Raw genomic sequence first — 25,404 nt, 5'->3', positions numbered from 1 at the left:
CTACATTTACAAGTTCAGTGTTTTGAGAGAAGTGGCACTGAGAATCTACCATCCATAATAAAATATGCCATGTACAGTTTAGACATACCAAACAGGCCGCACGTTTAATGCTTTAGACAAAATTCATGAGAGGACAAAACTTTCGGCTTACTTTTTATTTTGCAATAATGTCTGGATTCTGGATTCTGGATTAAATAAGGGGAATGATTACTTAATAATCAGCGCAATTTAATTTGTAATTGCGTTGTTTAAAATTTAATCTTGAGAAAGACAAATTTTGGATCTCACAGGCTTGATGGTGGAGCTAAAACCTACAGTGTTAGGCGGATAAAAAGACATCTGACCTTGAAATGCAGCGCAGTTACACATACAGCCAGCAGGTGTCGCTGTCCACTCAGATGAGTGTGAAAGCCCAAAGTGATTTTTATTCACTGGCTAAGTTTTCCTCATGGTTAACACAGCCTGACACCGGTGGGTTCACAGCGGGAGAGAGTACACACACACACACAGCTAATCTTTGGGTTCTGCCTTTATCTCTTGCAGGCCCTTCTGCGTGGCTTGATCAGATAAGAGGACTGTTAGTGTGAATGTGTGAGGGAAATGTCAGGGTTATGAGTACGGAGGAGAAGTCCCGCCAGACAGAAACCCATAGATTCATGAACAAGTAAAAAAAGGTGAAAGGTCAAAGTGCATTTTTCTTCATAGCTCAAAGACTTCTTCAAACAAACGGCAGATTTCTTTTCATGTAAGAAGTGTGAGTGTATTTGCATGTGCAATTTTTATCACTCCAACTTGTTTGTGATTGGAGAATTCGCCAATAAGCAATTGAGTAAAGAGAACAAACAGCTGATTGATAAAACACTTTAATTATAACCATACAGTCCAGATACTGGAGAGAGCCTTTCTGCTTCAGGAGCAACAGTTATTATATATACACATTCACATGGGGAGGGGCGGGGGTGGACTTTTAATTGCACAAACTTCCTTCAACACACAGAAAGACATCAAGACGACTCAACATGAGTCAATGCTCAAAAACAAAAACATTTTCGAAGCAGTGCAGTCATGTTCCTTCCATTTGCATCAATAACAACCTTTACAAAGAAGTTTTTGTAAAGGACAGTTTGACATTTTGGGGAATCTGATTGTTTTCTTGGAGAATTAAATGAGAAGACTGACATTACATCATACGACAGAGTAGCCAGGCACAAACAAGAGAAGAAAGTCATTTCCCCAAAATGTCAGACTGTTCCTTTTAGTCTTTTAATCAAATGACAAACTGCAAACAGCAAAAATAAGAGAAAAACGTGAAGTTCTAAAATATATACACCCAAGAATGGGGTTTATATTGAACACTGATGTTAAAAAAACAAAACAAAAAAAAAACCCCACATTGTTTTAACACTATGGACACGTGGTTTTTTTTTTCCTTCATGATGGGGAAATGCAGTGATATACATTCTCTGCTGTAAAAAAAAATCTCTTGAAAGAAGAGAGAGGATGCTCAAAGGAAAGCAGGACAGGCTACACTATGCAGCAGTTTAGATCCAAGTGGGGCCAATTCTATAAAAGTCCTAATGGAGCGGCGCTACTGGTACTGAGCATCTCTCTACTTTCAGACTGTGTCATATCTTGCACACAAACTCCAGATAACACTGGTGAAATCAGATCGACACATTGTCCAAATTTGCCCTTTCTCGTGTAGCACGCAGCAGGAGAAAATCCGCCTCAGAGCGTGCAGAAGGCATGACTCATCGTGACTTCAATAGACTAATACCTGCTCGGCATTCTTCCACAGGCGCAATCACACATCACGCAGACTCTTGTGTTCGTGAACCGGCATGCTAAGGATCAGCCGATCTGACCGCAGCTTCCCTGGGTTATGTCGGCAAAAGTTCAGGCCTTGAGGTGCGTGCCTGAATCGTCGCTCCAGGCCTGATAAACTTGAAACTAAAATAGCTGAGAGTTTGCTATGAGTAAGCTGGCGTTGGCATTCCCTGTTCTCAGAGGATGAATGCGATCTTATGATCATAAAATGTGTTATAAATCCATGTAGTCAGACCAACATACAGACTTTAAAAAGCCCTGCTTGAAGGAGAAAAGCATCTTTGACTTTGACATTTTGAAGGCCTTTTGCATTACTGCAGAGTCAGATAAATAAAATTCATACTGTCGGGGTCAGCATTGCGAGTATGAAGGCACAATAAGCCGTCAGTTAGCACAGCTTGGCAAAAAAAAAAAAAAAAAAAAAAAAAAAAAGTCAATCTCCATCAGTTTTCCACGTAAAAGACACGTGACTTTTACACACTGGGTCAGAGTTCAAGTGTCCTAAAAAGCCTGTCTTCTAGTTGAGTTGTAGAGAGGCAAACACAAATCTCCCAACTGCCTCGAGACATTCTCCGGAGTCGGGAGCGGCGGGACTCGGCAGATATTTACGTTTTCTCCCCCATCGGTCCATCCCTTCCTCCCTCTTTTGTCTCTAGATGGGTGTTAAAGTCGCCAGGGGCCGGGGCACCAAGGAGTGTCTGGGTACAGCAGACAATGGACAGACCTAAATCTGAGAGAGAGGGGGGAAATGAGTGCGACAATGCCTGGAAGCTGCCAACTGGGGATTTCAAAATAAGGCCGTGGATACAATCAGTCACACACGCACGCACACAGACAGACAGAGGACAAAGCCAGGAAACTTGTAGTAAAACATGCACCACAAGTGCTTACATAAAGCTTACTACACATGTATGAAAACTATATTTGAAAGCAGACTGCCAAAGCAGCTGTGGGATTACGATGAATAGATTTAAAAAAATAAATGAAAAAAATAAAGAATAAAAGAAACTATTGCAGGCTTTACTGATTTTCTATTCCCCTCCATTAGCCGCCAGTGGCTCACAGCGAGCTTATCTCATTACCTCCCACCATCTAGGCACACTGCCATCAGCACCTGCTAACAAAGTAGATAAATAAAGAGAATTACCTCAATTCAATACACAACAATATAATTACTGGCCAAAGAGCCAAGGGAGGGGGGAAAGAAGGGAAGGAATCCCCTTAATGTTCTCCAGCCTTTTGTTTTGCTTTGCTTGGATGTGCTACGGTCCTTGAACTGTAAATAATCACAGTGAAGGTGACCTTTTGATTTTTTACTGACTATTTTAGAGATCAAACAATTACACCGTTGTGTCCTGTGCTCAACATTACATAAGGAAACAAACTAAACTACCAACGCCGTTGTCAATCACTTCCAGGGCCAAGTGTAAAGTATGGTAGAGGGGGATTGGAGTTGGGCTTGGCCAAGCCTTTCCAGTGAAAGGAACTCTTAATGCTTCAACATACCAAGAGATTTTTGGATAATTTTGTGCTCCCAACTTTGTGGGAACCGTTTGGGGATGACCCCTAACATGACTGCGCACCAGTATACAAAACGAGATGTGGATGAGTGAGGTTGGTGTGGAAGGACTTGACTGGCCTGCACAGAGTTCTGACCTTAACCTGATAAAACACTTCTGGGATAAAATGGATGCGAGCCAGGCCTCATCCAACATCAGGATCTGACCTCACAAATGAGATTCTGGAAGAATGATCAAAGATTCCCATAAACGCACTCTTATGCTTTGCGGAAAGTTTTCCCAGAAGAGTTGACGCTGTTAATATGATGTGCTGACATAATAATCCCTCATGTACGTGTGTGAGAAGGCAGACAAGCGAATGTTTTTGACAACATATGGTCACACGTTGACACAGAAAATTTACCTGGTGGGATCTTCTTCTATAGTAAACGGGCCTTTCACGTTAACAGTGTTCCTGCTGTTGTCCACTGTGCCATAGCTGAGAGTGACCTGATGGGAGGGCGACATATATGAGGCTTGTTAGTTTGTCTGTGAGCAAAAGCCACCAAGGCAAAGTTTGTGAAACTGAGCAAAAGGGAGAGATCCTCAAATTCTGATGCAGATCTTAATCACGCTCTTTAAAACTGTGATTGGTCTTTGTGCAAGATGTCTCCTCATCTGCCCTTTTCGTTTCTTTGGCGTCACAATGAGTCTTTGTGTGGACGTGTGTACCTGGTTGTGTATGTCTGACACCAGTCCCAGATTCTCCAGGTGGGAGTGAAACAGCCCTGAGCGGATGAGGCTCACGCCGAGCAGCGCCTCCACGATGTAACCAACCGTGCAGTCATCAGGGAGGCGGATGTGCTCAGCTGTGGTCATGAAAGTGCCATCGCTAGAACAGAGAAGGAAAGAATCAGTAGATGAGACCTGAGGCTGAAACGGTGCCAAGAAAATAAATTAATTAATTAAAAAAAAAACAAAAAAACAAATTCATCTTAAGTGAGGGCATACCTTGCCCAAGGTTTCATCTTCAGGGAGAGGCCACGGCTCAGACAGAACCCTGCTCCTCCGGTGGCAAACCAGAAACGCACTTGCTTCTACACACACACACACACACACAGCATGAATATAAATGGACTGTCCACTTCCTCTCTTATTAATTTATTCATTTTCCACTTTTGCAAATTTCTGAATGTCGATAAACAATCTTAGGACCATTGTGTGATAATTGTTTCAGCTTCATGTTTTTATTCTAGAGTAGCTTTGCGTGTCCCAGTGTCTGAAACAAGCTGTTGTCGCTGCCTTCCAACTAACTTTAAACCAGCTTTATTCTTATTGGTTGCCCCTCTCAAACAGCTAGTGGAAGGGGCTGCTGTACGGTGGCCCTGATCAGTCAAACACTTACAACAGCAGCAAATAGGCAAGATAAACGCTAACAAACCCCCACAGAACACAACTGAAGTGTTTTTGGGGAGACGATAACATGAGAACAGCTGGGGAAGTGACAAGCTAACAGTATCTGGCTAATTACAAACATATTGACACGATTATATGAATCATGCAATTAAAAAAAATAAAAAATAACCCCACACACAGTATCTTTTTCTCCCTGAAAACACTGATGTATCCTCCACCTTAAGCGTGTCTCAGTGTGACCCTTCCCATGTTTTGGTTTCTGTCACTTCCGCAGCTGTTCCATCACGTTACTGCGAGATCGTTTTTTTCTACTTCTTTTCATTCAGCTCCTGTTGTGTTTAGTGCGCTTTTGCAGCATTTTTTCTATTTGCTGGTGTTTTCTTATGTTACAGTCTGTTTGACCTCTCGGGGCCACCGTACTCCCGTCCGTCTGTGACGTCAAAGAGAGCCAGGAGTAGAAAGAAAGAAAACATGAGAGAGAAGGAGGAACAAAAAGGCGCAAGCCTGCATAGTTACAAACCTAAAACATTCAATATTTCAATTTTAAGGTAAAACTGTTCTACGAAATCATGCCAAATTACCATTTCGTCAGTGCCGGGCCTCTCCGTGGCCTCTATCGGTCGCTCCAGGCTGGGCCGCCCAATGTAAACGTCCTGTGTGTGGCTGTACTGAGACAAGAGTTTCAGCAGGGAGCCTGTGTTCAGGTAGTTATCATCATCAACGTGACAGAACCACCTGCGACATAACAATGCTGTGGGTTAGCAAACTGTGTATGTGGGTGTGTGGTGCAGTGTGGTGTGGGTTGCGCCTTACTTCTTCCCAGAGCTGATAAAAGCGTCATACTCCAGAGACATTTTACAGGACAGCGCCTGACGATTGTGTGCCTGCGAGCAGTTGGTGTTGATCAGGTGAGCTCCTGATGATCAATAAGAAGCAGAAATCAATGATCGAGGCAGCCTCGACTTAAGCAGTGGAGCTGTTTAAGTATTGGATTTCATTATATCCTGACTGCTTCAAAACACCCTTATAAAAACACCCCAATTACACATTTCTGCACTGTGCAATACAATGAGAAGAATAACTGATTGAAAGATGAACAATTCCATGAGTAAGAGGAGGAAAGGCCTGTTGATTAAACTGAAGTGACTTCCTGCACTTTGTGGAAACATTACTGCCCAGTCAGCAGCCTGGTCCCTGATTTCCTGCCTCGCACACTGTAGATAAGACTGCAGCTACTCAGCAAAACTGCTGTGTGTGTTTGTGTGCGTGTGCGCATGTGTGTGTGTGTGTCTCACCTATTCTTTTCCTCAGCTTCTCATCCTCCCCATCAGTGAACACGTATGTCTGTGGAACAAAGAAAAAAAACAAACAAAACACGACGGCGGTCATATTATTTCAGTAATCTTTCCCGAGTAGCACAGAAAGAAAAACAGCAACCACGCAGGTGATGACTGCATCAGCATTTCACAGATCACATTTGTGATTTCAGGTGAGACTCATCCCGTTTCCACGAAGCAGCAGTAAGCAGCGCCGACGCTGTGCTGACTGAGCGCCAGGCCAAAGGTAAGCCTCCCGTCTATCAGCAGCGCAGCAGCTGGCTTCGACCCCCTCGCTGCGCGTCTGTGTGAGCGTTAATGTGGTGAGTGACAGGGTTGAGGGTCACTGTGCACTCAGGAAGCTGTGCAGACCTCGTAACCCTCCACAGGAAGTAAAAAAAACCAAACATACAAGTCTCTAAATAGTCTGTTGTTTTGGCTTTTTTTGTTCCAGGACAATGTGTTTGAAATGAAAAAAATCGCAGGTATAATGTGCCCACTGTTGGGAGTAATTCTGAACCCGTTTATAGGTCCTGGGGGGGGTAAAGAGTTGTCATATTTAGTCCCCGCAAATGTTCAGGGGTAGAAGTAATGATGTGATCCCATGCTGAATTTGTAAGTGAGCAAACTTACAAATTCAGCAGGGGATCACATCATTAGTTCCCCCATTGTAGGATGATGCAGCCGGCCGTTTACACAAGGTATCTGATGATTTTACATCCTGTCAGCTCAGTCCAGCATAAAAGCAGTTAAAGTGTTAAAGAGCCAACTGATGAAAAAAACTGAAACCCCCCAAAAAGAAAAAGGGCGTATAGAGCTAAACGCTAACACCTAGCTTGTTGTGCTAATATGTTAAAGCTAAATACAGACTGTGGGTCTGAAAAGGGACATTCTTTCTCATGGCCAGCAGGGGGCGACTCTATTGAATAGAAGTCCATGAAAATCACCCAATTTCTCAATATCAAATTTAGGGTAAACAAGTGTGGCAAGTGCAAGTATCTAATACATAAGGTCATCACTGTACTTGGCAGACAGTTTGTTTCAGGAATCTCCGATTGAGTGGATTTAATCTGTCTCTCCGTTTTCCTTTCATTGTTGTTCATAAAGAGAATTCTTCATGGTTCGTTTATGACTTTATTGTCTATGTTCGAGTGAGGCGTTAGAAACTTAACATCTGAAGTCCCCAAAACTCCTACATAGAACAAAAAGATTCTACTGCATTTCGATGGTAAGAGGACAAAGAGCTGCAGCGAAATCATTTAGCAGCTAAAGATCATTTAAATGCTGTTAGTGCTACAGCTTTCCTTGAAGTCTACAGAACTTCTCCACAAAAGTTGCCAAGAAGTTTCTTGCTCTGCCAGCGGACAGATGAATACTTGATGCGAGAGGATGCTGCGGTCCAGACCTGGCAGCAGGGCAGATGTCCAAAGTCTGCTGCAACCTCCAGCCACAAACTGAATGCAAAGGACTTCCTAGGACACTAAATAGCAAAACCCATCATAGCACTGCGTTGTGTACCCTCCACAAATACCGCGGTAAAGTGAGCCGTCATTTGTGAGCCGCGGTCAAGCCAGCCGCCTCCTATCCGCCGCATAAATTTCCTTGCGCTTTTACACCAGTCTTTACGGTAGCGCCTTTTCGCTTTATGTGCCGATTGAAAGACTATACCCGCGCGCGCACAAATTACAATGTAGCAGCCCGATACAGTCAATACAATTATGGAAATGTCAGAAATTCATTAAAAATCATCCTGAGTAGTTGAGGTCCAACTTTCAACACATCCCCCCTCTAGGACACCTACTGTACCTGTGTGCCAATTTTCATCCAGATTTACTGTAGAATTCCTCAGAAATTAATGGAAACATTTATTCAATCTAATACAGCCAATGCACTACAATTGTGTCAATTTTAGAAAAATTCATTAAAAATCATCCTGAGTAGTTGATGTCCAACTTTCAACAGATTCCTTCTCTGGGACACCTACTGTACCTGTGTGCCAAGTTTCAGCCAGATTCACTGTAAAATTACTCAGAAATTAATGGACATTTATATGCAATTCAATACAGCCAATACACTACAATTATGGAAATTTCAGAAATTCATTAAAAATCATCCTGAGTAGTTGAGGTCCAACTTTCAACACATCCCTCCTCCGGGAAACCTGCTGTACGTCTGGGCCAAGTTTCAGCCAGATTTACTGTAATATTCTTCAGAAATTGCAGGGAACTTATGTTCAGTGCAAGAAAGGCTGAAAGACGACCACCACTGAACAAGACACACAAGCTGAAACGTCAAGACTGGGCCAAGAAATATCTCAAGACTGATTTTTCTAAGGTTTTATGGACTGATGAAATGAGAGTGAGTCTTGATGGGCCAGATGGATGGGCCCGTGGCTGGATTGGTAAAGGGCAGATAGCTCCAGTCTGACTCAGACGCCAGCAAGGTGGAGGTGGAGTACTGGTTTGGGCTGGTATCATTAAAGATGAGCTTGTGGGGCCTTTTCGGGTTGAGGATGGAGTCAAGCTCAACTCCCAGTCCTACTGCCAGTTTCTGGAAGACACCTTCTTCAAGCAGTGGTACAGGAAGAAGTCTGCATCCTTCAAGAAAAACATGATTTTCATGCAGGACAATGCTCCATCACACGCGTCCAAGTACTCCACAGCGTGGCTGGCAAGAAAGGGTATAAAAGAAGAAAAACTAATGACATGGCCTCCTTGTTCACCTGATCTGAACCCCATTGAGAACCTGTGGTCCATCATCAAATGTGAGATTTACAAGGAGGGAAAACAGTACACCTCTCTGAACAGTGTCTGGGAGGCTGTGGTTGCTGCTGCACGCAATGTTGATGGTGAACAGATCAAAACACTGACAGAATCCATGGATGGCAGGCTTTTGAGTGTCCTTGCAAAGAAAGGTGGCTATATTGGTCGCTGATTTGTTGTTGTTTTGTTTTTGAATGTCGGCGAGGATTCCGCACGGCACTCCCCTCCATTCACCTCGCGAATCTCCGCTCTCTTCCAAACAAAGTCGACGAATTACTGCTCTTAAACCGGACTAACAAGGACTTTGCACGCTCTGCTGCCCTCTGCTTCACTGAAACCTGGCTCAGTGAGCGAGTCCCAGACGCTGTCTTAAATCTGCTGGGCTTCCAACTTCACCGGGCGGACCGCGAAACAGAGCTCTCAGGGAAAACAAAGGGTGGTGGAGTCTGCTTCTACATTAATGAAGGTTGGTGTACTGATGTCACAGTGTTACAGAAACACTGCAGCCCACACTTGGAAAGTTTTCTCATCAACTGTAAACCTTTTTATTCACCGCGGGAGTTTTCTTCCTTCATGCTGGTCGGAGTTTACATCCCTCCACAGGCCAACGCGAACAACGCACTGTGCGAGCTGGCTGACCAGATTACTACCCTGGAGAGGAAATTCCCGGATTCCTTTACAATTATTCTTGGGGATTTTAACAGAGCAAACCTAAACTACGAACTCCCTAAATACAGACAGCATATAGACTGCCCCACCAGGGACAACATCATACTGGATCACTGTTACACCACTCTAAAAAATGCCTATCGCTCTGTGCCCCGGGCAGCTTTGGGACATTCTGATCACTGCATGGTCCATCTTATTCCAGTTTATAGGCAAAAACTCAAACGTGCCAAGCCTGTAGTCAAAACTGTGAAGAAGTGGACTAACGCAGCAAAGCAGGAACTGCAGGACTGTTTTGACTCCACTGATTGGACTGTTTTTGAAGCTGCATCTGAGAACCTAGATGAGCTCACGGACACTGTGACATCATACATCAGTTTCTGTGAAGACGTGTGTGTGCCAACAAAGACCTTTTGCACATACAACAACAATAAACCATGGTTCACTCCTAAACTCCAACATCTTCGCAAGGCCAAGGAGGACGCCTACAGAAGTGGTGACAGGGTCCTGTACAAGCAAGCCAGGAACACACTGACCAAGGAGATCAAAGCAGCTAAAAGGATCTACTCCCAGAAGCTGGAAGTCAAGTCAAGTCAAGTCAAGTTTATTTATAGAGCACATTTAAAAACAACCAAGGCTGACCAAAGTGCTGTACAGTAAATACAGATAAAAATACAATAGAACACAATTTCGTAATAACACCTCGCTGATAAAAATAAAATAAAAATATATAAAACAAATAAATTAAACCTTTCTAAAAGCCAATGAAAAGAGGTGAGTTTTAAGAGCGGTTTTAAAAGTTTCTAGGCTTTTGGAGAGTCTGACGTGAGGAGGTAAACTGTTCCACAGTCTGGGTGCAGCCACAGCAAACGCCCTCTCTCCCTTTGTCTTTAATTTATACCTGGGAACATCTAAAAGCATCAGGTCGGCTGACCTCAAAGATCTCCTGGGGCGATAAGTTCTAAGGAGTTCTGACAGGTAAGAAGGTGCAGTGCCATTTAAAACCTTAAAAGCCAGCAATAAGATTTTAAAATCAATCCTAAAGGCAACTGGGAGCCAGTGGAGAGAGCAGAGAACCGGAGTGATGTGGTCTCTTTTTTTTGAACCGGTCAACAGGCGAGCGGCAGCGTTCTGCACCAGTTGAAGGCGATGTAGACAGGAACGATCTAGGCCAGCATAGAGGGAATTGCAGTAGTCTAGCCGTGAAGTAATAAAAGCATGGACCACTCTTTCTAGATCGTTCCTGCAAAGGTAAGACTTGACTTTGGCTAAAATCCGCAAATGATAAAAAGATCCCTTAACTACAGAGCTGATTTGTTTATCAAGTTTAAAAGCATTGTCAAAAATAACACCAAGACTCTTAATGGAAGAAGTGCAATCGGAGGTTAGGGGTCCCAAAAAGTCAAGAGAGAAGTTGGGATCTTTAGGAAGCCCAAACACAATGACTTCAGTTTTGCTTTCATTAAGGTGTAAGAAGTTAAGAGTCATCCAAGTCTTAATGTCAGACAAGCAGGAGAGTAGCGGCTGCAAAGAAACATTGCAGTTCAACCTCAGAGGGAGGTAGATCTGAATATCATCGGCAAAGATGTGGAAGGACACATTATGTTTACGGAGCACATCGCCCAGAGGGAGCAAGTACAGAATAAACAACAGGGGGCCTAGTATGGACCCCTGAGGTACGCCACAGGTTAAAGGAGCTCTGGGAGATGACAGTTCACCAAGGTGAACAGAAAAACTCCTATTATTCAAATAGGACTGGAAAAACTTTAAGACAGTGCCCTTTAAACCGACACAATGTTGAAGGCGGGATAGCAGTATGTTGTGATCAACAGTGTCGAAGGCTGCTGTCAGGTCCAGGGTTACTAAGACAGCAGCACAACCAGAGTCAACAGTTAAAAGCAAATCATTAAAAACTCTCAGAAGGGCGGTTTCTGTGCTATGCCGAGCTCTAAAACCAGACTGGAACTTCTCATAGAGATTGTTATTGTCAAGAAATAGCTGGAGCTGCGTGAGGGCGGCTCGTTCCAGTACTTTAGACAGAAAAGGCTCTCAGCCAACGACCCTGCATCAGTGTGGAGGGGCCTGCAGGAAATCACCAGCTACAGACGCCCCCCACCCACTATTGAAGCAAACAAAGACCTGGCCAACGAGTTAAACACTTTCTATTGCAGGTTTGAGACGGACAGACTCCCACGCCCCACCCTCCCCTCCCCAGGGACATTGCTTCAGACATTGACCCCCAACACACCTTCCACCTCTCCCCCCTTCACCCTGCCCCTCCCCAATCAAGACTCAACGACCACCACCACCCTCTCCATCCCAGACTCAACGACCTCCACCACACCTCTCACCCCCCTTTCCTCCTCCCTGAAACTAAGAATACACACTCAGGATGTGAGCCGACTATTCCAGAAACAGAAGCCCAGGAAAGCCCCCGGACCAGATGGCGTCTCACCCTCCTGCCTCAAAACCTGTGCTGAACAGCTGGCTCCCATCTTTACTCGCATCTTCAACAGATCCCTGGAGCTGTGTGAAGTTCCCTCCTGCTTCAAACGCTCCACCATCATCCCTGTTCCCAAGAAACCCACCATCACAGGACTGGATGACTACAGACCTGTCGCCTTGACGTCTGTGGTCATGAAATCCTTCGAACGACTGGTGTTAGCCCATCTGAAAGACATTACAGGCCACCAGCTGGACCCTCTGCAGTTTGCCTACCGGGCAAACAGGTCAGTGGATGATGCAGTGAACATGGGGCTGCATTACATCCTGCAACACCTTGACCGCCTGGGAACTTATGCCAGGGTCCTGTTTGTGGACTTTAGTTCGGCTTTTAACACCATTGTGCCTGAACTTCTTTCCTCCAAACTCTCCCAGCTCAGCGTGTCACCAGCTACCTGTCAGTGGATCACCAGCTTCCTGACAGACAGAAAGCAACAAGTGAGGCTGGGGGAGATCACCTCTGAAACCCGGTCCCTCAGTATTGGTGCCCCTCAAGGATGTGTCCTCTCACCACTACTGTTCTCCCTCTACACTAACGACTGCACCTCCAATAACTCTGCTGTCAAACTCCTAAAGTTTGCAGATGACACCACTGTCATTGGCCTCATTCAAGATGGTGATGAGTCTGCATACCGGCAGGAAGTTGAGCGGCTGGTACTCTGGTGCAGTCAGCACAATCTGGAGCTGAACACTCTTAAAACTGTAGAGATGACAGTGGACTTCAGGAGACATCCCTCAACTCTGCTCCCCCTCACCATATCAGACAGCCCTGTGTCGACTGTGAAGATCTTCAAGTTCCTGGGTACAACCATCTCCCAGGACCTGAAGTGGGAGACCAACATCAACTCCATCCTCAAAAAGACCCAGCAGAGGATGTACTTCCTGAGACAACTGGGGAAGTACAGTCTTCCACAGGAGCTGCTGATCCAGTTCTACACTGCGGTCATTGAGTCTGTCCTGTGCTCCTCCATCACAGTCTGGTATGGAGCAGCCACTAAACAGGACAGGAGCAGACTGCAGCGGACTGTACGGGCAGCAGAAAGGATCATCAGCGCCCCCCTGCCCTCCATCCAGGATCTGTACCTCTCAAGAACCAGGAAACGGGCAGGGAAAATCATCGCAGACCCCTCACACCCTGCACACAGACTTTTTGATCTGCTGCCCTCTGGCAGACGGTACAGAAGCCTGCAGACCAGGACCACCCGACACAGGAACAGTTTCTTTCCCCTTGCCATCTCCCTTCTTAACAGTTGACCTGTCACACTGCTCCCACTGCCAGACTGCAACTGCACCTTATGTACATTTTGTAGTATTCATTCCACCTCATTCATTTCTGTATTTTATGTATATAAGTTTAGATTCGTTATTTATAGTTGGTTTACATAGCTTTGTGTATGTATGTGTAATGTGTATATATAGACACTTGTGTGTGTGTGTGTGATTTACATTGCTGTGCTTGAGAGCCACCATCTACCAGAACCAAATTCCCTGTATGTGTCTGCACATATACTTGGCCAATAAACACGATTCTGATTCTGATTCTGAGATGTATATTTGTGAATGTGGAGATGTTATATTGGTTTCACTGGTAAAAATAAATAATTGAAATGGGTATATATTTGTTTTTTGTTAAGTTGCCTAATAATTATGCACAGTAATAGTCACCTGCACACACAGATATCCCTCTAAAATAACTAAAACTAAAAACAAACTAAAAACTACTTCCAAAAACATTCAGCTTTGATATTAATGAGTTTTTTGGGTTCATTGAGAACATGGTTGTTGTTCAATAATAAAATGATTCCTCAAAAATACAACTTGCCTAATAATTCTGCACTCCCTGTAGGTCTGTTGACAGAGCTCTGTACAGGTCTGCTCGAGCTGACCTGAAAAGGGGTCCCACCTGTCCAGCAACAACACATGGCATGGAATAATAGACATCATAAACCACAGAGGCAGAACTGTGAAAACAGAAAACCTGAGTGTGCAGCTAGCAGAGGACATAAACAGCTTCTTTGCCCGCTTTGAAACACCACAACAGCAGCATTCATCTGCCTCAGCCCTGCTCCCATCCTCATCCTCACCTGGTTCCTGCACCGCTCCATTCACTGTAATGGAGCACGATGTCAGATGAGTGTTCCTAGCAGTGAACCCCAGGAAGGCGTCCAGACGGAATAAGTGGTAAAGTGCTAAGACCATGTGCCCACCAGCTCACCCTCATCTCCACCAGAATCTTCAACCTCTCACTGGATGAAGCAGCCATCCCATCCTGTCTAAAATCAGCCACAATCATCCCAGTACCAAAGAAGTCTCCCATCACCAGCCTGAACTATTATTGCCCTGTGGCCCTCACACCGGTAATCATGAAATGCTTTGAGAGACTAGTCCTTCAGCACACCAAGGATTACCTCCCCCCAGAATTCGACACCCACCAGTTTGCATACCGTGCAAACAGATTCACAGAAGATGCCATCACCCTCCACTCGGTGCTGAGTCACCTAGAACAGCGGCAGAGCTACGCCAGAATGCTCTTTGTGGACTACAGCTCACCCTTCCACCACTCGCCCATTGAGAGCCTACTAACTTACTGCATCACAGTATGGTACAGCAGCTGCACTAAGGCGGATAGAGCCACCCTCCCAGCATGTTTGCAATGAGTAGGAGATGCTCTGTATCTCACTGTACAACTGTATAGTGACAAAGGTATTGGGTTCTTTTCTAAAAATTGCTATAAACAGAGGAACCCAAACTGATGAAAAGTGGCGAATATTTTTCTTCAAATGACTATTTTTTTTTTTTCAGGTTTTTTTTTTTTTTTTTTTGGCCTGTCCCGTTTGGCTCTTTTGCCATCAGAATTGTTGTCTAAAGGCAAAGAAAGATGCCCAACGGATTTACTTTACCAAACTGACCATCCCAGCCTTGCCGTAATGGTCCATTTGATTCACCTTTTATTGTTTATTTTATTTTCACTTAATGAATACGGGACAGACTTGACTGGGGGAAAGAAGGGGAGAAAGAAAGAGGGAAAGAGAAACAGCTGAGAAGAGGGACGGGGGAGAAGGGCAAAAGACAAAAACCAACAGAACAGGCAGAGAAAAAAAAAATGCATACCGTATTTTCACGACCATAAGGCGCACTTAAAAGTCTTAGATTTTCTTCAAAAAGTGCGGCGCGCCCTATAGCGCAGTGCGCCCTATGTGTTGTAAGGAGGACGTAGTAGAGAACACCATGAGAACGTTAAAGGGTGAAGTGTGGGCGTTGATCGTATATACCGGGACAATCGCACATACCTGTATAAAAGAACAGGTATGTGCATTATGCAGGACATCGTTGTTTTAACAACCCTGAAAATGGCAAAGAGACACGCTTACGAAGCACAGTTTAAACTGAAGGCCATCAGCTACGCGGAGGAACATGGAAATCGAGCAGCGGCGAGAGAATTTAAGATAAACGAATCGATGGTTCGCAAATGGAGGAAGCTGGAAAACAAGCTCCGGCAGGTCAAGAAAACGCAGCTGAGTTTCCGCGGACATAAGGCGAGGTGGCCCGAGTTGGAGGAAAGACTCGAGCGGTGGATCATCGAGCAAAGAGCGAGCGGGAGAAGCGTTTCGACGGTCACCATTCGGCTAAAAGCAGTTTCACTAGCTGAAGAGATGAACATTGAACATTTCCAAGGAGGTCCGTCTTGGTGCTTTCGTTTTATGAAACGGTGCCATTTTTCCATCCGGACCAGGACTACGATAGCGCAGCAACTTCCAGCGGATTATAAGGAAAAGCTGGCCATCTTCCGCTCCTACTGCAGCAAACACATCGGCGACAAAAACATCCAGCCCAGCCACATCACAAACATGGACGAGGTCCCGCTCACTTTTGACATCCCGGTGAGTCACACTGTGGAGAAGAAGGGGACCAGCACGGTAGCGATACGCACAACGGGGTATGAAAAGTCTTCTTTTACTGTTGTGCTTGGCTGCCATGCTAATGGACAGAAACTGCCGCCTATGGTGATTTTTAAGCGAAAGACTTTGCCTAAAGAGAAGTTTCCAGCAGAAATCATCATTAAGGCAAATGAAAAGGGCTGGATGGATGAGGAAATGATGAAAGAGTGGCTGAGGGAGGTGTATGTAAGGAGACCAGGTGGTTTTTTCCACGCATCACCATCGCTGTTGATCTGTGACTCTATGCGTGCCCATCTCACAGCCGATGTGAAAAAAAACTTGTGAAGCAAATGAACTGTGAGCTTGCTGTCATTCCGGGAAGCCTGACAAAGGAACTCCAACCGCTGGACATCGGTGTGAACCGCCCGTTCAAAGTAAGGCTGCGAGCGGCCTGGGAGCGATGGATGACCGGTGGAGACCACAGTTTTACTAAGAGTGGAAGGCAGCGCCGGGCGAGTTACGCCACAATTTGCCAATGGATTGTAGATGCTTGGGCTAACATGTCTGCTGGCACTGTTGTTCGAGCTGTCGCAAAAGCCGGCATCGTTTCCGAGGAGCCGCACGGCACGGAAAGTGACTCTGACGGTGAAGACAGTGAACCTGGCATGTTTGATGGAGATTTAGCGCAGCTGTTCAATTCAGACACAGAGGATGAGGACTTCGATGGGTTTAATTGATGATAAAAATGTGAGTACCAAACTTTGTTTTGCTCCTGCTTTATTTTTAAATACGCACACTTGTATGCTTGTGTGTTGTTGATGATGACGATTATTGGTAATAAAAATGTGAGTACCAAACTCAGTTTTGCTCCTGCTTTATTTTTAAATATGCACACTTGTATGCTTGTGTGTTGTTGATGATGACGATTACCGGCAATAGAAATGTGAGTAAGGTACCGAATTCACGTTTGCTCCCGCTTTATTTTTAAATACGCATACGGTACTTGTATGCGCCCTATGGTCCAGTGTGCCTTATGTGTGTGTTAAATACAGTAAGGGCACACATAACTGAGACTGCGCCTTTTAGCACAGTGCGCCTTATGGTCGTGAAAATACGGTATATCAATCACCTGGATCACCTGCTGAGAAAGAAAAAAGAAAGCAAGCAGAAGAGAACAAGAGTAATAGAATAAACAACATCACAATGATATATGGGAATATGACAGTAAATACTAAATGTTAAACATTATTGTGCAGCACATAAGATCAACAGAACACAGTGTGCTTTGAGGTAGGAGCCAAAAAGGGTGTAGTTTGTGGGTGTGATCACCCGTGTGTACACCTGTGAGCATGGACGCGCTTGTTTTTTGTTTTTTTAAAAGGTTCCTTCATGTAATAATCTGCTAGAGGGTGTGGGGGGGCCACAGCCCCGTCCTCCAGGGCATGAAGCAGGTGTGGAGGAGATCAAAACTCCAGACATCCAGAGGCCCCCAGAACACAAGAGACCAAGGAAGACCAACAGAGGGGCAGCTGCGCCACTGTCCTGGAAAGAGCTGAGGAGAGTCCCAGATGAGGGCTCACTCAGCAGCCGCGGAGCAGAAGCCAGGGGGAGTTGCAGTGACGCGCCCGTGAGCTCCGCCGGCAGCCAGCTGCGCCTGAGTGACCGAGCCCCAGGCCGAGAGGCCGGGGGCACCCCACCTCCGAAGTGGCCCGAGCGAGCCCCAGGCTCCAGGCCCCGATAAGCGGCCGCCAATGAGTGAGCCAGTGTGTACCTGGACGCCCATCCCCGGACACAAAGAACCACCAACGCACCGATGTCTGAGGGGATCCGCCACTGGCAGGGGAAGTGGTGGTAGGGGGAGATAGGCCTCCAAACCTTGGAGGGCCTGAGATGTCCCCAGAGAGGTGGCGCCTGACACCCAACCTGACATATAGACACAGACATACAGGCACACACAGATACAAACATCCATTCCCACCCTCATGCTCTCATATGCACTTACTCCACACTCAACCAACGTGGAGACAGACATAAAGAGACGTTGTACACACGATCACACTCCCCAAGCGTACTCTACAAACCGGGTCTAGGTGCCCCCGCCCCTGGAGGGGGGAACTGCACCCAGACCCAGGTGGTGTTTCCCTTTTCCCTGCGGTGGGGGGAGGCAGACCGCCCCGACTCCGCAGCAGCAGGAAGGCTCCACACTCCAGACTGCAGTCGGACGGCCAACTCCTCCTCCTAGTCCTAGCCCCCCTGCTCCAGCAGGTCGCAGAGAACGGGGGTGAGAGAAGACTCCGAACCTCCCTCCACCCGCTCATTGTAGTGTTGATGCATGTGTGTTCTAAGGTGCATTTAAAACCCAGGAGGGCTTGGAGCTACCTGCCAGATGACTATTTTTAGTGGATTTTTGATATAGAAGCAGAATGACAGAATGTTAAAAGAAGTTACTTTTAGTCATTCTAAGCTGGGCATTGCATTCTCTGGCTGTTCAAAGCCATGGAACTTTAGACTTTCCAAGCAAATAATGATGGCCATACTGATGTTCTTTTCAGTACATTTTACTTTATGTTCATTTTCATTTTTATGATGTTTCTATTTTTACATAATTCCTCCCACATAGCAAAATTGGTATGGCCTGGATCTGTCCCACACAATGTGCTTACACATGGCCTGCGTACCGCAAAGAATGACGGCCCTATGGTGGCCCAGATCTGGTTTACCAGAGGTGGCCCACACATGAGCCAGCACAAGGCCAGTTGCAGACACACTGCTGGCCCTGTGCTGGCCCAGAACAGTTTCAGCTCTGGCCCCAGATGTCAGCCTAATGTGTACCTTAGCCATGTAAGCCATGTAATAACAACATGTGCTGGAACATAATAGTGCAAAAGTAACATGACGAAACTTTGTTCAGACAGTGAATGGACTGATTCTTATACAGCACTTTTTTACTCACCCATATTACTCAAAGTGCTCTATACAACATGTCACATTCACCCAATCAGGCCAAATGTGGCATGCCATCATATAAACAGTGCCATCTTACCATGCCAGAAGTCAGCCAGCAGTGCCGGCTTGACACCAGATCCAGGCAAGACCCGTCTGCTATGTGGGATGACTTGTTCTTTTGGCATTTTAGTTGTGGATTATGTTTGGACTGTGTCTCTTGCCCTTTCAGTATTGTTTCCTTGTGCTTCTAAGTGTCCCTTTGTTTCTTTTTAGGTTATGTAGTATGGGTTAGAGATATTTTGTATGTTGTTTTTGTTTAATAAATACGCCATTTGTATTATTCCCTGATGTGCCTGAGTTCTGTTATTTAGTGTCACTTAGAAAGGACACACATCCAGCATTGACATATAATTGTTCTTTCAATTTTTGATAAAGATTACAGTGAATTGAGATGTAACTTGGCCCAGAGGTACAGTAGGACGCCCAGAGTAAGAAAGTGTTGAAAGTTGGACCTCAACTATTATGGATGATTTTTAATGAATTTTTGAAATTTCCATAATTGTAGTGTATTGGCTGTATTGAATTGCATATAAATGTCCTTTAATTTCTGAGGAATTCTACAGTAAATCTGGCTGAAACCTGGCACACAGGTACAGTAGGTGTCCCAGAGAAGGATTCTGTTGAAAGTTGTACATCAACTACTCAGGATGATTTTTAATGAATTTCTGAAAATGACAATTCTATTGTATTGGCTGTATTGAATTGAATAAAGTACCCTTTAATTTCTGAGGAATTCTACAGTAAATCTGGCTGAAACTTGGCACACAGGTACAGTAGGTGTCCTAGAGGAGGGATGTGTTGAAAGTTGGACATCAACTACTCAGGATGATTTTTAAGGAATTTTTGAAAATTGACATAATTATATTGTATTGGCTGACTGCATTGGATACAAGTACCCTTTTATTTCTGAGGAATTCTACAGTAAATCTGGCTGAAACCTGGCACACAGGTACAGTAGGTGTCCCAGAGGGGGGATGTGTTGAAAGTTGGACATCAACTACTCAGGATGATTTTTAATTAATTTCTGAAAATTGACACATTTGTAGTGTATTGGCTGTATTAGATTGAATAAATGTTTCCATTAATTTCTGAGGAATTCTACAGTAAATCTGGCTGAAACTTGGCACACAGGTACAGTAGGTGTCCCAGAGGGGGGATGTGTTGAAAGTTGGACATCAACTACTCAGGATGATTTTTAATGAATTTTTGAAAATTGACATAATTCTATTGTATTGACTGTATTGAATTGAATAAATGTCTCCATTAATTTCTGAGGAATTCTACAGTAAATCTGGATGAAACTTGGCACACAGGTACAGTAGGTGTCCCAGAGGAGGGATGTGTTGAAAGTTGTACATCAACTACTCAGGATGATTTTTCATGAATTTTTGAAAATTGACATAATTGTAGTGTATTGGCCGACTGCATTGAATACAAGTACCCTTTAACCCTCTGATGCATAGTGGTCACTGGAGTGGACAGCTACTAAAACGTACATATCTCTTTAATGCATTGGTTTCTATGGTGGAACTGCATATTAGCCTCTAGAGTGCTCTCTGCTGCCATGCTCCATTGAGGTCAATTCAGTGTTCAGTTAGTGCAACTGCAAGTAAATTTCCTCTGAATCAAAGATGGCAGACAAACTGTCACCCCTGCCGACCACTGCTGGCATATCCTGTCAATCCTTCTATGCTAAAAGAGCCCAACAGGTTAAAAAAATATGATGATATGCAGTAACATCTAGGGAAGGATATTATCTGTTTGGAATAAGAAATTGTTATGTCTAATATGTAGAAAACTACGATTAACCATGTGTCCACTGTAGTGGACATCATGCATTACCCACTATATTTTTTTAACATAAGTCATAAATTGTCTCACTGTTTTTTGGGACTGTTTTGGTTATAAGTAAGCATATAATTGTTACATTTATAAGCTACTCATTTAAAATATATATTTCTGTGCAGATCAGCTGTAGTTTGAGTTACTATAATAATTATTTTATCATATTTTGTAGACTTCAAATGCAGCAAAGAATAAGGCAGCGTACAGAATAGTCCAGGAAATTCCATCCAGCTCCAGTGATGATGATTTCATTGATGAGTGCAGTGATGATGAGTTCAGTGATAAGTCCAGTGATGATGAGAGTGGCTGCCAGAGCAGAACAGAGACATAGGAACTACGGACAGCCTAGGTGTGATGAACACAGAAGTGTTTGGAGATGCAGAGACTAAGATGTCAGTTTGTGTTTTCTTCCAGCATGCTACTAAGGGCTTGGTAATACTGTCCTGCATCGTTATAGAACTGTGTAGACTCAAAAATGTTTCTCTTGTTGGAGATAGTTTGCCATATTCAGGTGTAGGATTCACAGCTAGGACTGTTGATTGGTTTTGTTATTTACGTCTAAACATTGGGGCCTTATGAGTTGAAAGTTCCAAAAAAATTGCTGAGATGTTTTTCAAAGGATACAAGCAAACAAGTGTTTGTATATTTACAATAGAACACAAGGTAATTAATTTTTATAGTAAATTCACAGTATTTCATGCTAAGTGCTCAGGCGCATGTAGTCCACTGGAGTGGACAAGTTTATAACTTTATAAAAAAACATATTTTTGGGGAAAAAAGAGTTGAACATTTTTTTTCATGTCCTGAGAAGAATAAAAGCACTTAAGAAAAAAATCTTGACCAAGGCTTTCATAATTCATGCATCAGAGGGTTAATTTCTGAGGAATTCTACAGTAAATCTGGATGAAAATTGGCACACAGGTACAGTAGGTGTCCCAGAGGGGGGATGTGTTGAAAGTTGGACCTCAACTATTCAGGATGACTTTTAATGAATTTTTGAAATAAACATAATTGTAGTCCATTGACTGTATTGCACTGAATATGAGTTTACTGTGATTTCTGAGTAATATTACAGTAAATCTGGCCCAGAGGTAAAGTAGGTGTCCGAGAAGAGGATTGTGTTGAAAGCTTGGCATCAACTTTTAAGAATGATTTTTAATGAATTTTTGAATATGCAACCAGACTGTCACGATGGCTGTATTGAGCTGTTCCATTGTAATTTGTGTGCGCGCGTGCGTGTGACTGTTCACGCGCGTGCGTGTGTGCGCGAGTCTAGGCTTTCAATCAGGATATAAAGCGAAAAGGCGCTACCGTAAAGACTGGTGTAAAAGCGCAAGGAAATTTATGCGGCGGATAGGAGGCGGCTGGCTTGACCGCGGCTCACAAATGACGGCTCACTTTACCGCAGTCCACAAATCTATCATGTACTGCACACTTTTTTCATTTGACAAAATAAATTCAAGTCTTTGCATCTTATAGGCTCTTTGTTTCCAGGCTCTTTCCTTGTTCTTGAGTCAGTTTATTCCCTCCTGACATGCAGCATGAATATATCAACAAATCTTTGCTTTAAGTACTACGTGATCAAGAGAGTAAATGTGACTGACCCCCCAAAAAAACAACACTCCAGCCAGCTGTGAGATTCTGTCAGTCTTTTTTTCCACTCTGAGCCTCTTAAGCCCCCAGAGTCAGCTTCTGCATCAGAACGCCTGCGTAAGAGTGCGTTCTATGACAAACCAGTGCACGCCTGAGCCAGTCTAAGAAGGCAGCAGCGCGGGGGGAGGAGGAGAAAATGTAGACCTTTTTTGCTTTTTGGGAGGTGGGGGTAGGTTGCCAGGAGTTGGGCTGGCAACCCAGGGAGAAAAAAAAAAAAAAAAAGCAGCAAAAGCCAGTCAGTGTGTGTGGTGGAGTGCGCGCGTGTTTATCCTCGTGATCAGACACGTTTGTAACTTCCCATGAGAAATCCTTCGAGTTCCCAGGGTATGTGTGCGTTTGTGAAGGTCTCTGACTGTGCGTGTTTCCATTACTCAGCAATGTTACAGTACAGAGGTGTGTCTGGGAAACAGGTAGGGTTACAAACACCTGACTGTGAGAGCTAATGCACGATTATGCCCCATACGCACACGCCAATTTCCACATAAACTGTATTTACATGTCAACAGTCTGGGTGTAGCACTGAACTCGAATGAGCTTCATCCCCTCAAACACTGAGGTTTAAATGGATGATCGCACGATCCGCAGTCACGTCTGACTTTGATTACGAGCTTTGAAGCTGCTGGGTGCACTCAACCGCTGGCCCATGTGTTTTATAGCAAGGGATTCATCCTTGACTCACTCACCACCGCACCTCAGACCAAAAAGCTGTCTGCTCGTCCTGTTTGATCTTAAATATTTATCTGTGAGGCACTGAAACTCCTCCTGTACCAGCCTCTCCCTAAAACTCCAGCACTTCTAAATCCTCATCACAGGACTAACGTTTAGAAAGGAAACTGTAGTGATCGGCCAATTCATTAATGACTCATTTGGGAGAAAGTTGAAAAATATTTTGTAGTCGTTTTCTTTTTTTTTTTTTTTTTAAATAGACACAATTACAAAAAAATCTGAAGACTTATTTTTTTCAGAACATGAAAATGATTAGTTGATGATTAGTCTTGTGCACACAGTCTGAGTGAAAACATTTATAGCACAAGAGACAAAAACATCTTGTTTGGGTAGCTTGAGGTTAAAATTCAGCTGCAAGCACAGTTTCATGTTGAATCCTGATGATAATTTGAAATAATTCATCTCAAAAGACTTAAAAAAAAAAAAAAAATCTGCAAAGTAAGTTGTCTTCCTCCCCTTAAGCCCCGACCACCAAGGCAGAATGTGGAGGTTTCTTCCTGTTAAAAATGAGTTTTTCCTTCCCAAGGTCGCCAAAGTACTTGCTTATAGGGGATCATCTCACTGTTGGTGTTTGTTCTGTTTTCTCTCTATTACTGTAAGATAGTTACCTTACAAAGTAAGGCGAGGCAGCTGTTGTTGTGATTTGATGCTATATAAATAAAATCGATAAGATTAAATGCGCAGCTCTTTCATGTTAATGTTATCGCAGAGACAGAGAAAAAAATGATCTGAATTGGCTCATGTCATTAGGCCTGCCTGTAGCTGTATCGTGTCAGCACATCAGCAGCAGTGTGATCAGCCTGTTTGCCCTCTGATCTCCATCTCATACATTACAGAAGGACCAATCTCCGTTTTACAGCTCCCTGCCTGGAGCATCAAAGAGCCATGAGTGCGGTTCAGGGCAGGACTGACAATCTGGGTTACAGGGGCATTTTCCTAGTGGGCCGAATATAAAGGATTCATGTAAAACGAATGGCTACTTTGACCATGAGCAACTACTAATAACTAAAACTTGGCTTTTAATTGTCACGTGCTGTGTGGCCGCCTAGACCCACATTTCCAGGGCCATGTTATTTTGTCCCAGTCCAGCCTGTCCCGGACTCACACAAAGACTTGGGGATGTAAATGGCAATCGCAGCCTTCGGTGTATGAAACCTTTAGGACACGCCTTCCCCAATTGTGCCTTTAGTGAGTTGACCTGAAACTAAAGGGTGCTAGAAACACAAGTATACAGACTACCGAAGGGCTGAAACCGAAGTGCTTAAAACCAAATCCTGTCGTCATGATGTGAAGAGAAGCTGGCCCGTTTCTGAGTAACAGGTGGGCCATCAAACCTACCTGTGGCATGTTCCTGGATATCCAGGTGTCCAAAAGAAGCTCCAGTCTCTGCCGGTGATACCTGCCGGTGGTTTTTACCGCTATGAACAGATCAGCCGGGGAGAGACGCTCCACCGGACCGGTTGGATCGCTGCTCCGCGGGGGGCCGCTCACCGCTCTTCTCTCCCGGGTCAGTTTGCTGAAATATGCTGAGAAAACTTTTCCGCTCGTACCCGCGGCTGGAAGCTCCTCCGGGACTCTGCAGTTTGGGTGTCCGCCAGTCACTACCAGCATCCCGGTCACCAGCAGACAGGTGACCGCGGCGGCAGCAGCGCGAGGTCCCGCGGAGCCGAGGAGGCCTTTTGATACCCACACAGGTTTCCACATCGTGGACGCTTTTAGAGTGAGAAAGTTTCTGAGAGCGCTTGTCTCCGGATTACAGCATCTCCACTGTAGTACCCAAATCACAGCCGTCCCGCGTGTCTCCTTCAGTGGATGACCTCCCACTGAGTGGCTTGCAGCTGTGTTTAACACAGAAGTTATCCACCAGTGGGCGGGACTGTTTTAGGTCCGGTTTGCATCCAGTGGCAGATTTGAGCGTTTAGTGTGGGCGGAGATCCAGCAAAGAAGCAGGGAAAGTCCGCTGCTGAATACACTTTAAAGGGACAGCTCACCCCAGCGTCCAATAGACATAGTTTTCCATTGGCCTGTACGTATGTGTATACAGGGGTGAACTGTCGCTTTAAAAGACAAACTTTCTCAAGTTCCCTATAAATCTTTTGGGACTTTGTCTTGAATAAAGATGCAACCAGTGTGATCAGCTGCAGAAGAAAAACAACTCATGTAACCCCCCCCCAGTCATTTAGAGGAACAATATCCCTGCTCATTAAATTTATTTTTTAATTTTATTGGCCATTTGCTGTGTTCCATTTTAAATTTCATACTTGTCCTTTTACAGCCTATTTGGTATTTCTCCAATTTCTGAGCAGAG

General features: G+C 44.5%; 1 protein-coding gene across 1 annotated transcript; it reads right to left on the bottom strand.

Moving 5' to 3' along the window:
* Positions 1-853: 853 nt before the first annotated feature.
* LOC146572244 (beta-1,3-N-acetylglucosaminyltransferase lunatic fringe-like) lies at positions 854-24,966 on the bottom strand. The gene is made up of 8 exons (XM_085276276.1): positions 24,435-24,966; positions 6,038-6,086; positions 5,556-5,658; positions 5,324-5,477; positions 4,338-4,423; positions 4,059-4,218; positions 3,751-3,836; positions 854-2,557 (listed from the first exon to the last, which is right to left on the bottom strand). Exons 1-8 carry the CDS (start codon positions 24,798-24,800, stop codon positions 2,491-2,493), a joined length of 1,071 nt encoding a protein of 356 aa, XP_085132402.1. The 5' UTR covers positions 24,801-24,966; the 3' UTR covers positions 854-2,490.
* Between the last annotated feature and the right edge of the window lie 438 nt (positions 24,967-25,404).

The sequence above is a fragment of the Mchenga conophoros genome, linkage group LG6, assembly GCF_057382185.1.
Source record: "Mchenga conophoros isolate Kocher_MC1m ecotype Shallow Benthic linkage group LG6, M_conophoros_male_GT1.1, whole genome shotgun sequence".
NCBI classification, from domain to species: domain Eukaryota; kingdom Metazoa; phylum Chordata; class Actinopteri; order Cichliformes; family Cichlidae; genus Mchenga; species Mchenga conophoros.
The sequence above is the reverse complement of the archived record's forward strand: the minus strand, read 5'-3'. Positions and strand labels throughout refer to the sequence as shown.